The sequence below is a fragment of the Hippocampus zosterae genome, chromosome 3 (assembly GCF_025434085.1).
Source record: "Hippocampus zosterae strain Florida chromosome 3, ASM2543408v3, whole genome shotgun sequence".
Lineage (NCBI taxonomy): Eukaryota > Metazoa > Chordata > Actinopteri > Syngnathiformes > Syngnathidae > Hippocampus > Hippocampus zosterae.
Window position 1 is genome coordinate 12,681,222 of NC_067453.1, and position 14,014 is coordinate 12,695,235.

The following is a 14,014-nucleotide window of genomic DNA, read 5'->3' on the forward strand; positions in this document are numbered from 1 at the left end:
GACGTGAAGGCCCAGAGCACCATCCCCCTGCTCGGCTACTCGGTGGATGACAGCAGCCGCCCCGCCGAGCCCCAGGCCAGCTTCCGCCTTTCCCAGTCCAAATCCGTCCACAGCTTTGCCGCCGAGAGCGAGGAGCTCAAGCAACGCTGGCTGAAAGTGATCCGCGTGGCCGTGACGGGCGAGGTGCCCGAGCGCCCTCACGCCAACGGCGGCAACATGGCGGACGGTGCCGCGCAGGAAGCGGCCTCGGACAGCTCGTAAGGATGCCGGGAGTTTGTCTGCAATTTGTGTGACTGAGGTCACACACACTTCCTCTCTTTACTGGGCCAAAAAGGACAACGCAAGTGCTGGATGAACTGCCTTTTTCTCCCCCCACTTTTTTTTTTTTAATCTTGGATGACTTCCACAGATGTGCTGTATTACAAAAAGAACACTAGGACTGAGACGCTCTCGGCGTTGGCGTTCCCTTAAGCTTGTGGACTTGTACTGCACCAACTACTCAGTCTTACCTGTACAGTATAACTGTCTATTTCGAAAAAGATTTTTTTTCCCCTCCCAGCTCCTCACCTTGTTTTGATAACATAGAAAAAAAGATAACAAATGACAGAAATTGTCAATGTTCTCCCTTCAAACTGAACAAGATGATGGCGTCCCTCACTCTCACTTGACTTTTTTGGGTAAAGCCATGGAATAATCGGTTACACAACATCCTAGAGGGCTGCTAAGCAATCCTCTTATGTCAAATTATCGGATGCATATTTTTTTAAAACAGTCAATTGATGAGGGAAGTCACCCAAGAACAATTGCTCATTTGTAGCACACCAGCTACATACTTTAAAAGATTTTAATCCAACATAAACTGCTTTAGGCACATAATTATTATCCATACTAAAAATTATATTGAAATCGCTGCAATTGACTGGTGATCAATGCAAGGTGTGCCCTACCAATGACCCAAAGGTCAATTGCGATGGGCTCCAGTGACCCGACTGAAGACAGGCAGGAAGAAACTGAACATATGAATGATATATAATAATTGCGTTTCGCCACTTTGATTGAGCTTCCTCCACAATGAACTTTCTGAAGCTTTCTGCACATTTGCGACAGTCCTGAGGATAGGACCCCCCATGTTAAGTCAACCATGTCAAATAAACAAATTCAGTTTGGGTAAACCATCTTTTTTTTTGTTTGTTTACTCATCAAAATAGACGTGTGTTTCGGTACACTGCAACAAGCGGCAACAGCCTCAGCCACAGGTCGTGAGCAAGACTGAATGGTTCAACTGACTGTGGTCTGCATAAAGCAGCTTCTCTTTTTTCAGCGCAAATGTACAATGAGATGTTAACAAGCTGGTGCAAGAATGTAAATGTTTTTTTTTTTGTTTTCAATTAATGCTATAAGTAATTGTATTATTTAAAGTAATTTATAGATCATGAGCATGAGCTGTTGGAAACTAGCACAAATCTGTCTCCAGAAGGAAAAAAACGTTTTTATAATCCATATTTTGTCAGGTGTTCTGCATTGAGACATGCAGTGGTTCTATGAACTGACGCAGAGGGGATGGATGTGCCCGTTTGTTTTGTTTTTGTTTTTTTAACCCTTTTCGGTCAACAAATAAAAGAGCACAATGCTTCACCGTGTGCAAGTCCTGAGTGTCTAGCCAACATTTGTACGCGCGCATCTCCTCACCCCCAAACATTTGACAAGTGTACAACTACATTAAATACTTATGGATCCAGGTTGTTTGTGGTGTATTTTTTTAACTCATCCTAAGGACGACTAAAATGTGTCTCACAGAAGATAGGATACTTTCAAATAAACCACCCTCGTTGTGATCTTACATATATTCATATGGTAATATTAAATAATTGTAAGGGGAAAGAAGAAACGCTAAATTAATTGGACAAGATCTTCAACTTTTTCTCCCCTCAACCATCTCGGCTTTCTCATAAGATAACTTCACAGCATTCGGCATTTATAATTACAATAGTTTTGAAATTGTTTTTCCCCCTCCAAGTTTCCAAACATGCTATCAAAATATTTTGGTTTGACATGAATAAAAAAATATTTTTAAAATGCATGAAATTAAAAATTGTCAAAGAATGGCTGTTATCCCTTTTGCGCTGTGAATTAATTTACTTCAGTCAAATCCATAAAAAGTATTTTCCACCTCCCATATCACCATATATGTCAATCCTGATCTACCGGTAGATCTAAGACAGGTCCCAAGTAGATCCGAGGAGAAAAAAAACAACCATTTATGTGTCTTTGTACATGTTAGTAATATATTTTTTTGTGTTAATGTACACTGTACCCTAATCGTCTTATCAGTCTCATTTTCACCAAAAAAACATTTAAAAAATAAAATAAAGCAGGTAAATCTTGAATTTACGGTGGCGCGTGATTACGTCACCGGATGTTGTTAGCTCTAAGCAGTCTGCAATTGCAGCTTGTGATCAGAACTGTTGCGCTCTATCTTTTATCGTCACTATTCTCATTCAGAGTTTGCTTCGTGTACAATTCACCGAGGGCAAGGGCAAAGAATAGGAATCTAGGAGGGCCCGGGGAAGCTCTTTAAAACGGTACGTGTGAGCTACGATAGTTAACGGGCTGCAAAAGTGTATCGCATGCCTCCGTTTCAGGCTGTTTCTCATCGTGTGTGTGTGTGTGTGTGCGTGTGTGTGCGCGCGCGTGCGTAGGTAAGGGTAGATCCCGGGAGGTTAATTGATCGAAAAGTAGATCTCTGATCCAAAAAGTTTGGGCGCCCCGACTCTAGACAAAAAGGCAGCACCAGAGGCGAGTCAAATGAGAATGCTGATGAGCAATGAAAAGGCGCCACTCATTACATTGTATAGAAAATGGAGTTGCACACAAAAAGATTTAAACAAGAAACATTTTTACCTATTTACAAAACAGTTATTTTCTTGTCCATTAAGGAACAAGGAACAGCTATGTGATACTTTAATGGACTTACTGGAAAAGCATTGGTAAAAGATTGAAAGGGTTTCTTGCTGTTGCTGTCATGTTATGCTTTGCGTCATTTTCCCGAAAATGGTCCGTGATTGAGAGTTCTCAGATTTTGGGCTGTCTGAGGAGGCCTCGGATCCTGCGTACAAGAGCCTGGATGAAGGTGTAGCGGGAACGCACTTGGCTGTACAAGTTTTCCACCTCCAGAAGTTTCCTCTGGAGGGCCTCTCCGAAACCAGCGGCCACGTCACTCTTCAACTGCAAACGCAGGGCAAATGGTGGTTTCAATGCTGGACCAGTACTACATGCTAGGATACTTCACATATGTACGCCATTCACAGCAGTAATAAGTTAATATTTTGTTGATGACTAATTTTGATTTGTTTTCATGTACTGTCTTTTCCGCACTAAAGGCATTCAATTTTCTCAAAAGCCGACAGTGCACCTTATGATACAATACACGTTATATATGGATCAATATTCAGATTTCTTGGACATGGTATTTTAAATGTTCTGTAAAGTACTTTGTTGCAGCTGCAGCGGTTGTGAAAGCGCTATATAAAGCTAGCTCTCTATTGTATTGTATTCCTTTAGCGTAGCTCCATCTAGTGGTTGCAAGATGAAACCGCTGGAGGTGGGGCTTGTTGGCAAGCGCCTGGTGGCCGGGCCTACAACCATGGTGCCCGGCCGGGCACAGCCCGAAGAGGCAACGTGGGTCCCCCTTCCCATGGGCTCACCACCCATGAGAGGGGCCAAAGGGGTCGGGTGCAATGTGAGCTGGGCGGCAGCCAAAGGCGGGGACCCTGGCGGTCCGATCCTCGGCTGCAGAAGGAGCCCGAGCTGGTGTGTGAGGCAGAGAATTTCCGACTGGATATAGTCGGACTTGCCTCCACACACAGCCTGGGTTCTGGTACCAGTTCTCTCGAGAGGGGCTGGACTCTCTTCCACTCTGGAGTTGCTCACGGTGAGAGGCGCAGAGCAGGTGTGGGCATACTCATTGCCCCCCGGCTCAGTGCCTGTACATTGGGGTTCGCACCGGTAGATGAGAGGGTTGCCTCCCTCCGCCTTCGGGTGGGTGGACGGGTCCTGACTGTTGTTTGTGCATATGCACCAAACAGCAGCTCAGCATACCCACCCTTTTTGGAGTCCATGGAGGGTGTGCTGGAGAGTATTCCTGCTGGGGACTCCCTTGTTCTGCTGGGGGACTTCAATGCTCACGTGGGCAACGACAGTGAGACCTGGAGGGGCGTGATTGGGAGGAACGGCCCCCCCGATCAGAACTCGAGTGGTGTTTTGTTATTGGACTTCTGTGCTCGCCACGGATTGTCCATAACGAACACCTTGTTCAAACATAAAGGTGTCCATATGTGCACTTGGCACCAGGACACCCTAGGCCGCAGTTCGATGATCGACTTTGTAGTTGTATCATCGCATTTGCGGCCGCATGTTCTGGACACTCGGGTGAAGAGAGGGGCGGAGCTGTCAACTGATCACCACCTGATGGTGAGTAGGCTCCGATGGTGGGGGAAGATGCCGGTCCGTCCTGGCAGACCCAAACGTATTGTGAGGGTTTGTTGGGAGCGTCCGGCGGAATCCCATGTCAGAAAGAGTTTCAACTCCCACCTTCGACAGAGCTTTTCCCATGTTCCGGGGGAGGCGGGGGACATTGAGCCCGAGTGGACCATGTTCCGTGCCTCTATTGTTGAGGCGGCCAATCTGAGTTGTGGCCGTAAGGTGGTTGGTGCCTGTCGTGGCGGCAACCCCCGTACTCGCTGGTGGACACCAGCAGTAAGGGATGCCTTCAAGCTGAAGAAGGAGTCCTATCGAGCCTTTATGGCCTGTGGGACCCCAGAGGCAGCTGACGGGTATCGACTGGCCAAGCGGAACGCAGCTTCGGTGGTCGCCGAGGCAAAAACCCGAGCGTGGGAAGAGTTCGGTGAGGCCATGGAAGCCGACTTCCGGACGGCTTCGAGGAAATTCTGGTCCACCATACGACGTCTCAGGAGGGGGAAGCAGTGCACCACTAACACTGTGTACAGTGGGGATGGGGCGCTGCTGACTTCGACTCGGGACGTTGTGAACCGGTGAGCAGACTACTTCGAAGATCTCCTCAACTCCACCAACACGTCTTCCTTGGAGGAAGCAGAGCAGAGCTGAGCCAAAGGGCGAAGCTCTCAATTTCGGTCGATCTACGTCCCAACCCTCATCTATGGTCACGAGCTATGGGTCGTGACCAAAAGAACGAGATCCCGGTTACATGCGGCCGAAATGAGTTTTCTCCGCAGGGTGTCCGGGCTCTACCTTAGAGATAAGGTGAGAAGCTCGGTCATCAGGGAGAGGCTCAGAGTCGAGCCGCTTCTCCTCCATATCGAGAGGAGCCAGATGAGGTGGCTTGGGCATCTGATTCGGATGCCTCCTGAGCGCCTCCCCGGTGAGGTGTTCCGGTCATGCCCCACCGGGAGGAGACCCCGAGGAAGACCCAGGACACGCTGGAGAGACTATGTCACCCAGCTTGCCTGGGAACGACTTGGGATCCCCCGGGGAGAGCTGGACGAAGTAGCTGGGGAGAGGGAAGTCTGGGCTTCCCTGCTAAAGCTGTTGCCCCGCGACCCGGCCCCGGATAAGCGGTAGATGATGGATGGATGGATGGATGATGAAACCGCAGCCACTATTGTGGCTCCTATTCTATGTGCCTTATAATGCGGTGCGCCCTATATTTGAAAACTTTTAAAATAGGCCATTAATTGACGGTGCGCCTTATAATGCGGAAAATACGGTACTTGAAAAACGATTTTGAAACTAATCTAGCTGGCTGCCATGTTTATTGAACACTGGCGCTGCTTTGGTCTTGTGTCTCCGCTTGTTCTTGCGCACATCAGAGTCTCAACAAAACTTGCTTAAGTAAGTTCCTTTTTGTGGAAAATGTGGAATAACATGCTTGAGCTTGTTTATTGTTTCTGGTCAAACCCGTGCAAATTTTCACAAGGCGTTATGGCATCGTTTTGCTTTACTACCTCACTGTGGTGAGTGAATATACATAAACACATGTCACGTCATAAACACATGTCACGTTGGACTCATCATGGACGTACCGTGTATAGAATGTTGCCATACAAGGGAAATATATCAGTATGGAGGTGTATTTTACACTCTTCCAGGCTAAACTAATTGATCACGACCAATCAATTCACACATATAAAATATATGAAGCCGTCCGTCCTTTAAGTTCCAATCCTTACCAGCTCTAAATCTTGCTGAGTTACCCGTGAGATGGCTCCACGTCCAGTGCTTGCCTGCAGGCTGCCAAACGAATCTGCAGGGGAAAAATAACAGTACTTTCTTCCCCCCATATTTTTGGAAAGGTTTTTTTTGTGAGTGTTTTTTTCCAAATTTTCTTGGGATAAAACACACATCGGAGGTTCATTGGCATATGTAGCATTATTTGAGGTTAAAAGATCAGTGTTTTGCAAACCTTTTGCCTTATATCAGCTATTGCGTCCAATCCACAAACTGCATACACACCAAATTCAAAACGTGGCAGACACACTTTAACAAATATCATGCATAAAACAGTGGAAAACAAGTGGATTATGCAGGAAGGAGAGTTTTCAAATGCCAGACTAATTTCATTCATCTTAATCATCTGTTAGCACAAGCAGTTCTTCCTGCTTCTCAAGCCAAAAACAAAGGGTAGCGACTAGTGGACGTCATGATATAAATGTTATTGTGGTGTATTTAAGTCGACAAATCGCATACTCTACAAGTTCATGAGACCCTTACCGTCCGCAAGGCGAGATTGATACAAAGTAGCTCCTGGCAGCGGAGAGTCCTTTGGGTCGGTGGGGGTGCAGTGCAGCAAGTAATATTCCAGATGGCGCCACAACACAAAAAGACACGTCTCGATGATGTCTGCGAGGGGGTGTTATGGTTTGTCCACAAGGTACACCATTACAACATTAGGTAGAGATCAGGAGGTGATTGAAACAATGGTGAGCATCAGAGCCAGCATGGCCTTCTCTGCTGCTAAGTATCATTAAGTCCTCCAGAAAATGTAAGCTTGAGGATCTGCAGACATTGTAATATTCGACATGGACTCTGTTCTCCCGTATATGAGCAAATGTAACATGACGTCTACATAAAGGGATACAGGAGCAGAGGGCCAGCAGCTTGGCTCTATTGTTGATGAGTTGCACCAATCTTTTGTTGGCCATCAGACTTCTTTGGACCGACGAGATTTTCTCCACACCTCCCGGACCGGGCACCAGGCCTTGGCACAACTACAAATGACAGGTCTGCTTAGATGATGCGTGTTGGCATTAGACTGAGTTAGCATCGCATCCGTCATTACCTCCTTGAGCTCCTCGGGGGGCAGCTGATCCAGACTCTGCAGCTTGCCCAGACTCTGCCTGTGACTCTGGTGAAAGCGGAAGAAGTCGGCGGCACTGTTCTTCAGCAGGAAGAGCACCAGGCCCAGGCTGGGGACTCGTGAGTATGCCATGTTGGGCAAGCTGGATGTCAGATCTATGCACAAGACGCAGGGTTCATGATGGACATAGTAAATATTGCAATTTTGAGAATAATACGCACTCAAATAATATAATCACTCTGAAAATGGTCCTTTTCTATCTGAGTTTTCTTCTGCCCCGATTTGCTGGTTGTTACCTATTCCGTAAGACTGGGGGGTAAAAATATATACAGTATATATCTAAGTTGGTTGCATAAAACAGATCGGCACTGAATTTCTGCCTTCAAAATTTGCAGCCACTGTATTTGCAGACTATATCTAACTGTAAAGTGCGTTCAAACTCCCAATGAAGATTTTACTGTCTCTGAGCATCCTCTACTGGTGGAAAGTTGATACCACAGTCAAGATTTTTGTGAGCTTCGTAGCTGAAAGATTCGTTTGACCATCACAACTTACATTGTGATATCCATGGTATGTTAAAAGTGGTCAAAAGTTGAAGTATTATCTCCATCATAACTTGTATTTTATTATGTGTATTTTTTAAAGAAATTTGAATGTTCAATTTCATAATTAGTGAAGAGGACAGACAGCATCTTCTCATTTATTGATTCGGATTGAGGGTCTGACCTGCGCGTCCTCCGTCCCTGCCCGCCGGCTCGCTGCCAAACGGGCTGAAGAGGCAGATACTGAATTGGGCCTGAGCCGAGCTCTGCAGCAGCAGGATTTGGCAGTACTCCATGACGTTAGCGCAAACCTAAGGTGAGAGTGGAGCACAGGTCAATGACATCATGACAGTGATGTGCACTAGGGCTATAGATAGAACACGCATCGATGTCATTCATTTTACCTGTTGGATAAAATTAAAAAGGATACCTGGAATTGGGAAATGTCACTTTTAAAAAAGGTGGAACCAAAAGTCTATTCCACTTTACCTAGTTGTTTTACAAAAGCTACACTTGGCCCTGCCTTCCTACATTTTGTGTGGTTGACTTTTCTACTCGCATTGTAACAAACCCTACCAACTTAAATACACAGAGCACATTTATGACATTAAATTAAAAATAATGACACAGACAGCCAGTACTGACTATAAAATATTCACATGTTGTAATCAACTTGAATGTTCTGCAAGTGTGGCACCTCGTACCTGTTGCATGGCTACCTCCATCTCTTCTCTCCTTTCTGCCGAGTCTCCAGCTGCAGTCATCTCCGCTTGTTTCAATAACCTCTCTCGCTCACTGCCTGCCAGGCGGCTGAGCAGCAACAAGCATAAGCGCTTTCAAAAAACAACAAGCCTACGTGAGTATCTTTTGACAAAACAATAAAACAAAAGCTAAAGAAGGCACGAGGAAAACCTCAGACACGATATCCAAGCTAACCTGGAATCTGTTGATGTGACCTTGAAACTCCATTAGAGCAGCGCCATTGACTTCACTGCCCATCTCGGGGGCCCCTGAAACAAATGTCACCAGAAATAATGTCCATGTCTCTTCATTTTCATCTTGTTTTGTCAATAACTTGTTGTATTACCTGGTAAAGCAGTCTTACTGATGATACCAGTAAGCAAAGAGAGCTCCTGCAATGCTCCTATGCTGAGCTTTGGACAGCGCAACAGTGATTGGACGGTGTCTGCATGGACTACCAGCCACTGGAGGATCTATAAACACGACAAACGAACACTGATAAAAGATACAAGCTCCAAAACGGTTACACATTAAACATTTATAAAAATAAACTAACCTCGCACATCAAGTAAACGATGAATTCCTAATTAAAATGAATGAGCATGTAAAAAAATCAGGCAGCGTCCAATGCAACAGAAAACTATTTTCACATTGTTGACACAGTTCTTGCACAGTGTTCATTGAGAACAGTTAGAAGTTCTACCTTGTTTCTATTTGCTAATTAAATGGCAATTTGATAAGAAAACAAGAGCACTAACAAAGACTTTTGACTTTCACGGTGTAAAAATAAAGTCACAGTTCCATACACAGAGAGAGATCTGTTCCAAAGACGGCAACACAACAAAAGTCAGAACTCTATCATTAACCTATGCTAATGAAGCAGTATTTATACTAAAAGTACAAAATTTGTATAAAAAAAACTCTTTTGGGCTATAAATTTAAACAGGAAATGAATAGCATTGCATACGGTGATAACTGAGCTTGCCTTCTTGTGCTGGGTGACAACCAACGTAGTTTGAGGCCGCTGCACAAAGTGCCTCATTGCGCACCATTGGTTATCTCAAAATGTCGTATCCTGAGATATCCACGAGTGCAGAAACCCGTAATGACAATGCAAGAGAACAATTTCTCACCTGCGCTGACCCCTGTTGGTGATTCATAGTGGTTGAGGTGAGTATCACCTGGAAGAGCCTCAGGGTGGGTAAAAGAATCTGTCTGTAACGGTCCATAGGGCTGGGGATGAAACCTGACGGGTCCCTCATCTCCCTGTACCCACCAGCAGACACGTTCAAGTCGTTTCGTTGAGGAAATGGGTTTTTGTTGAACCACTCACAAGTGAGACTCTTACCTGTGAGCTTCACTGTCAGGTATCATGTCAAACACCTGACACTCAATTAGTTGTGCTACCAAGCCACAGCGGAGCAGTTCCACAGCACCTTGGTTCGTCTTGGCCACGCGAGTCAGCAGGGCCTGGAAACAGACGGCTGCCGTTGAGCCTTCTGAACATGTAACCTGCAAAGGCCTTCGGTGAAGGAATATAAAAGGCTGCTCACAATTTTGCTCTCGTAGATGTAGAGTGGCTTGAGGAGGGGAGGCTGAGGTGTGAGCAGGCCCTGCAGGGCTATGTCATCCTGACGGAGGCTCTCCACTAGCGAGCGCAGGTAGCCGCTGTTGCAAATGTAAACCAGCCACTGATTCTGGCGGTCGATGGACAGGATTCGGTCAAGCAGCGCCAGGGCGAGCATCTGGGAGACATTATTGTCGGTGGATATGAGAACAGTGGTACCTTGACTCACAAGTTCAATCTGTTCCATGACCAAGCTCAAAAGTCAATTTACTTTAATATTTGAATATTGACAATATTAAATATCTTTTGTCCCATTGAAAGGCAGTGAAATGCCAGTATCTGTACCAGCCAACTACAAAAACATTTATTTTTGCCTGCCTTTAATGAAAAAAAAAACATTTTACTAGATAAAACCTGGAGCTTGGACTCAAAACCCCAATCCCCATTTGCTGGTTGTGTTGACGTGAACATTTGTTGCTCTGGAAGCAGGAGAGATCAACAGTGAAATAGCAGCATATGTGTGCATACACTGCCGAGATGTTCTTCATTGACCGTACTGCTTAACAGTTTTTTTAAACCAACTAACTCACGCTCATTAGTTGGTTAACTATCCCCACACACTTCCGGTGTGTGGCTTGACACAACGCATGCGCATGGCCCACGTACATATGCTACACACATTGAGTTGGCATTCAGCCTGTTCGACAATGCAAGAATATTAAATAAATCATCATTTGATTCTAATATGAAAATTTTGACTCTGCATGGGTTTTTTTACGGCCAATTCGCATCTCAATTCGAGTGACCACCGATTTGTGCACAGCCCTAATAACAATTTCTTTACATTGACCGTAATAGTTTTTTTTTTCCATCAAGAGTCACGCGGCACTTAACTGTGCATACGCTTCAGGTGGAATAAAAAAGTGTTGTAGTACTGTATTTTACATTTGACAAACGGAACACCAAAAATGCATCCCTGCAGGACTCCAATTGCATTCACTGGTGAAAACAAGAGAGAGAAATATACCCTGCTAATCTCGTGGCCGTCACATGCATCCCTGCACACCACCTCCATTAGTGCTCTGCCATAGCTCTCGATGATAGTGAGGTTCTCTCGCTGGAGTTTGGAGAAGCCATCTTCAGGGGCTGTGAGACGCTCCCACATTGCCCTCCCAGCTAGAAGGACACAGAAGAAAGTGGACGGGATGACCACACTTCTGTAATGATACAGTGGCTTACAGATAAGTAAATTGGTGTAATGATAATATTTTTGGTTTACCCATCTGCAAAGTATCTGGTTCCTCAGGTTTCTGAGCAATTTGAAGATAGTACAGCAAAGAGCCATATAAGTGTGCACGCAGACGCTGGTATCCTCCTCCTTAAGATGTAGAAGACAATGTTACAATAGTGTAAGTAGGGTTTGAAGATGGTGGTGGTTGATGCATACCAGTAGAAAGGATGAAGTCCAGCAGTTTGCGAAGGATAAGATGGAGGGCAGAGTTTGCTATTGAGGCAAAACCGGATGAGGATTCTAATGCAGCCCCTTGCTGGTGTTCAGACAACACCGATTGGCTGAGGTGAGCAGTCAGAGTGAAGACTGCCCCAGCAACAATGGGCATTAGCTCTCCCGCTGCATCCTCAGATAGAACCTAAGCAACATGCGGTACACCAGCACAGGTTACATACAAATAGTTGGAATTAATTTCAGTATTGTCAAGTGGGGTAACCGCCTCATCAACCTTGTCATGCAGGTCTAGAAGCAAGTCTCTGATGATTAGTTGTCTCTCTTCGATAGCTATGAGGTCAACAGGGCAAGCGGTCAGGAGCGTCTCCACGAGGCTCCTCCAGGACTGCAGCGCATGTCGCTTTGCACTCAAACTCCGTCTGACACGGTTACGTTCCACCACCTGCTGCAGGATCGAGTTCACTTCCTAGGAAAACACAATGCTTTAACTGAGGTGAAATCACACAACCTTGTCACCAGTACCCCAACCACAAACAAAAGGTGTACATAAAATCATAGTTTGTTTTCAGTTCATGCACCTCCAATAACAGAGGTCTCTGTCCAATAGCTGCCATTCCTTGTAGAGCATTCACCTCAGCAACCAGCACTCTATGGAGCAACTGTGAAGGACAATTTAAATATCGATAAACCAGTCACGTCTTCACGACCACATAAGTTAAATCAACAAACCCACCTTCACATTGCAGACAGTGTGCCCTTGCTCATTGACGTGTTCACAGTTGGAGATGACTTGCTCTATCTGAGTGCGCTCAAAAAAGTCCAGCTGCAGCAGCTCAGGCATGTCTTGGCTGAAGTCGATGGCGTCCAACACACTCAGTAACTTTCTGCGTACTGGTGACATCAAACAAGAATTGTGGATAAGAACATCCCCACTTCAAGACCCTCCACTCCCCACATCCCCCAGACACCTGTCTGTGGTGTCCTTGAGCGAGACACTAAAACCCCAAATTGATCCACGAGCACTAAAGTAGCCCCAGTATGTGCTCATAACATTGTGTGTTTGTTATATGTACTGCTATTTTACTGCTTGTGTTCATATTGCATTTAATTGAAAGATGCTTGTTGTTTTTTTTCTCTTTCTTCTTTCTACATACATTCTTGCTGCTGGAGGCTGTAAATTTCCCCAGTGTGTGACGAATAAAGGATATCTTATCTTATTATCTTATCTTATTTGTGTTTACACGCATGGACAAAGGTGTTGGTACCCCTCTGTTAGTTAAAGAAAGAAAACACAACAAAAAAATGATAATAGCAATAATAAATAAAATGTAATGGAAAATAATCACAGAAAATATGACATTGTCTTAAATTGTGGTTCAATAAAAATATTAAAAATAAATAAAACTAAAATCATGAAATAGGCCTGGATAAAATTGATGATACCCCAAGTAAAGAATGAAAATAATTTGACCATAGAGACAAGTTGAACCAAGGTGTGTTATCTAATTTGCATCACAGCTGCTTACAGACTTGTCGGTCAACCTATTTAAAGGGTGACAAGTCATCACTGAACTGCTTGGCCAAAAGGTGTGTGTCACACTTAACATGTACTGGAGGAAGTGAAGGAGAGAGTTGTCTCACAAAGTTAGAAAGAAAATTAGAAAGAAGCATGTTAAAGGTAAAGGCCATAAGACCATCTTTAAGCAGCTTGATGCTCATGTGACAAGAGTTGCAAAAATTATTCAGATAATTTAGGATCATTGGAACTGGTGCCAAACTCCCTGGAAGTTGCCTTTGGAAGAACTGTGATGACTAATTGAAAACCTGGATAATACGAATACCGGTAGTTAAAAATGAACCCAGAACTACCGCCAAAGAAATTAAATGTGAACGTTTAGGTCAAGTTACATCAGTGTCAGATTGCACCATCTGTCATCGCTGGATCCAACATAGGCGACATCGTCATAGGCGACGACATGCCATCTAGAGAAAGCACCCTTCAAACATGGAGCAACTGGAGGAATTTGCCCATGAAAAGTGGGCCAAAACACCTGCCGAGAGGTCTCATTGGAAGTTACAAAAATTATTTGTTTGCAGGAATTGCCTCAACCTTTTACGTTAACACCATTAGTTTTAATGCAAAACTGTTTCACAAGGTTTGTTTTTTGTTTGTTTAGTTTAATTATTCTGTTGAACCAATTCCAAATAAATCCAGTATCTGATTTTCATTGGTATTTTTCATTACTGCAATTATTCTTTCTTGTTTTATTACTATTATTATTCCTTTCCTTTTATTATCAGAGGGACCAACAAGTCCCTTGGATGGGATCATAGGTACCGTATTTTCACGACTATTCGACGCATCG

General features: G+C 44.6%; 2 protein-coding genes across 9 annotated transcripts in view; one reads left to right on the forward strand and one right to left on the reverse strand.

The window, feature by feature from the left end:
* The window catches only part of fgd4a (FYVE, RhoGEF and PH domain containing 4a), a 63,691-nt gene extending 61,952 nt beyond the window's left edge, over positions 1-1,739 (forward strand). For all 8 annotated transcript variants that reach the window (XM_052061654.1, XM_052061652.1, XM_052061659.1 and 5 more), the window contains one exon: positions 1-1,739. In XM_052061654.1, the coding sequence (XP_051917614.1) occupies positions 1-261 (261 nt within the window). In that variant the 3' untranslated portion in view covers positions 262-1,739.
* The window catches only part of nup205 (nucleoporin 205), a 27,508-nt gene continuing 14,120 nt past the window's right edge, over positions 627-14,014 (reverse strand). The window contains exons 24-41 of the mRNA XM_052061588.1: positions 12,382-12,539; positions 12,227-12,307; positions 11,923-12,114; positions 11,631-11,832; positions 11,463-11,561; positions 11,211-11,359; positions 10,170-10,361; positions 9,965-10,086; positions 9,750-9,882; positions 8,963-9,089; positions 8,812-8,885; positions 8,580-8,708; positions 8,060-8,186; positions 7,316-7,488; positions 7,115-7,244; positions 6,748-6,876; positions 6,207-6,280; positions 627-3,225 (exon numbers count right to left, since the gene is read on the reverse strand). Of these exons, the coding sequence (XP_051917548.1) occupies positions 3,073-3,225; positions 6,207-6,280; positions 6,748-6,876; positions 7,115-7,244; positions 7,316-7,488; positions 8,060-8,186; positions 8,580-8,708; positions 8,812-8,885; positions 8,963-9,089; positions 9,750-9,882; positions 9,965-10,086; positions 10,170-10,361; positions 11,211-11,359; positions 11,463-11,561; positions 11,631-11,832; positions 11,923-12,114; positions 12,227-12,307; positions 12,382-12,539 (2,444 nt within the window). The 3' untranslated portion in view covers positions 627-3,072. The remainder of the gene's footprint in view (positions 3,226-6,206; positions 6,281-6,747; positions 6,877-7,114; positions 7,245-7,315; positions 7,489-8,059; positions 8,187-8,579; positions 8,709-8,811; positions 8,886-8,962; positions 9,090-9,749; positions 9,883-9,964; positions 10,087-10,169; positions 10,362-11,210; positions 11,360-11,462; positions 11,562-11,630; positions 11,833-11,922; positions 12,115-12,226; positions 12,308-12,381; positions 12,540-14,014) is intronic.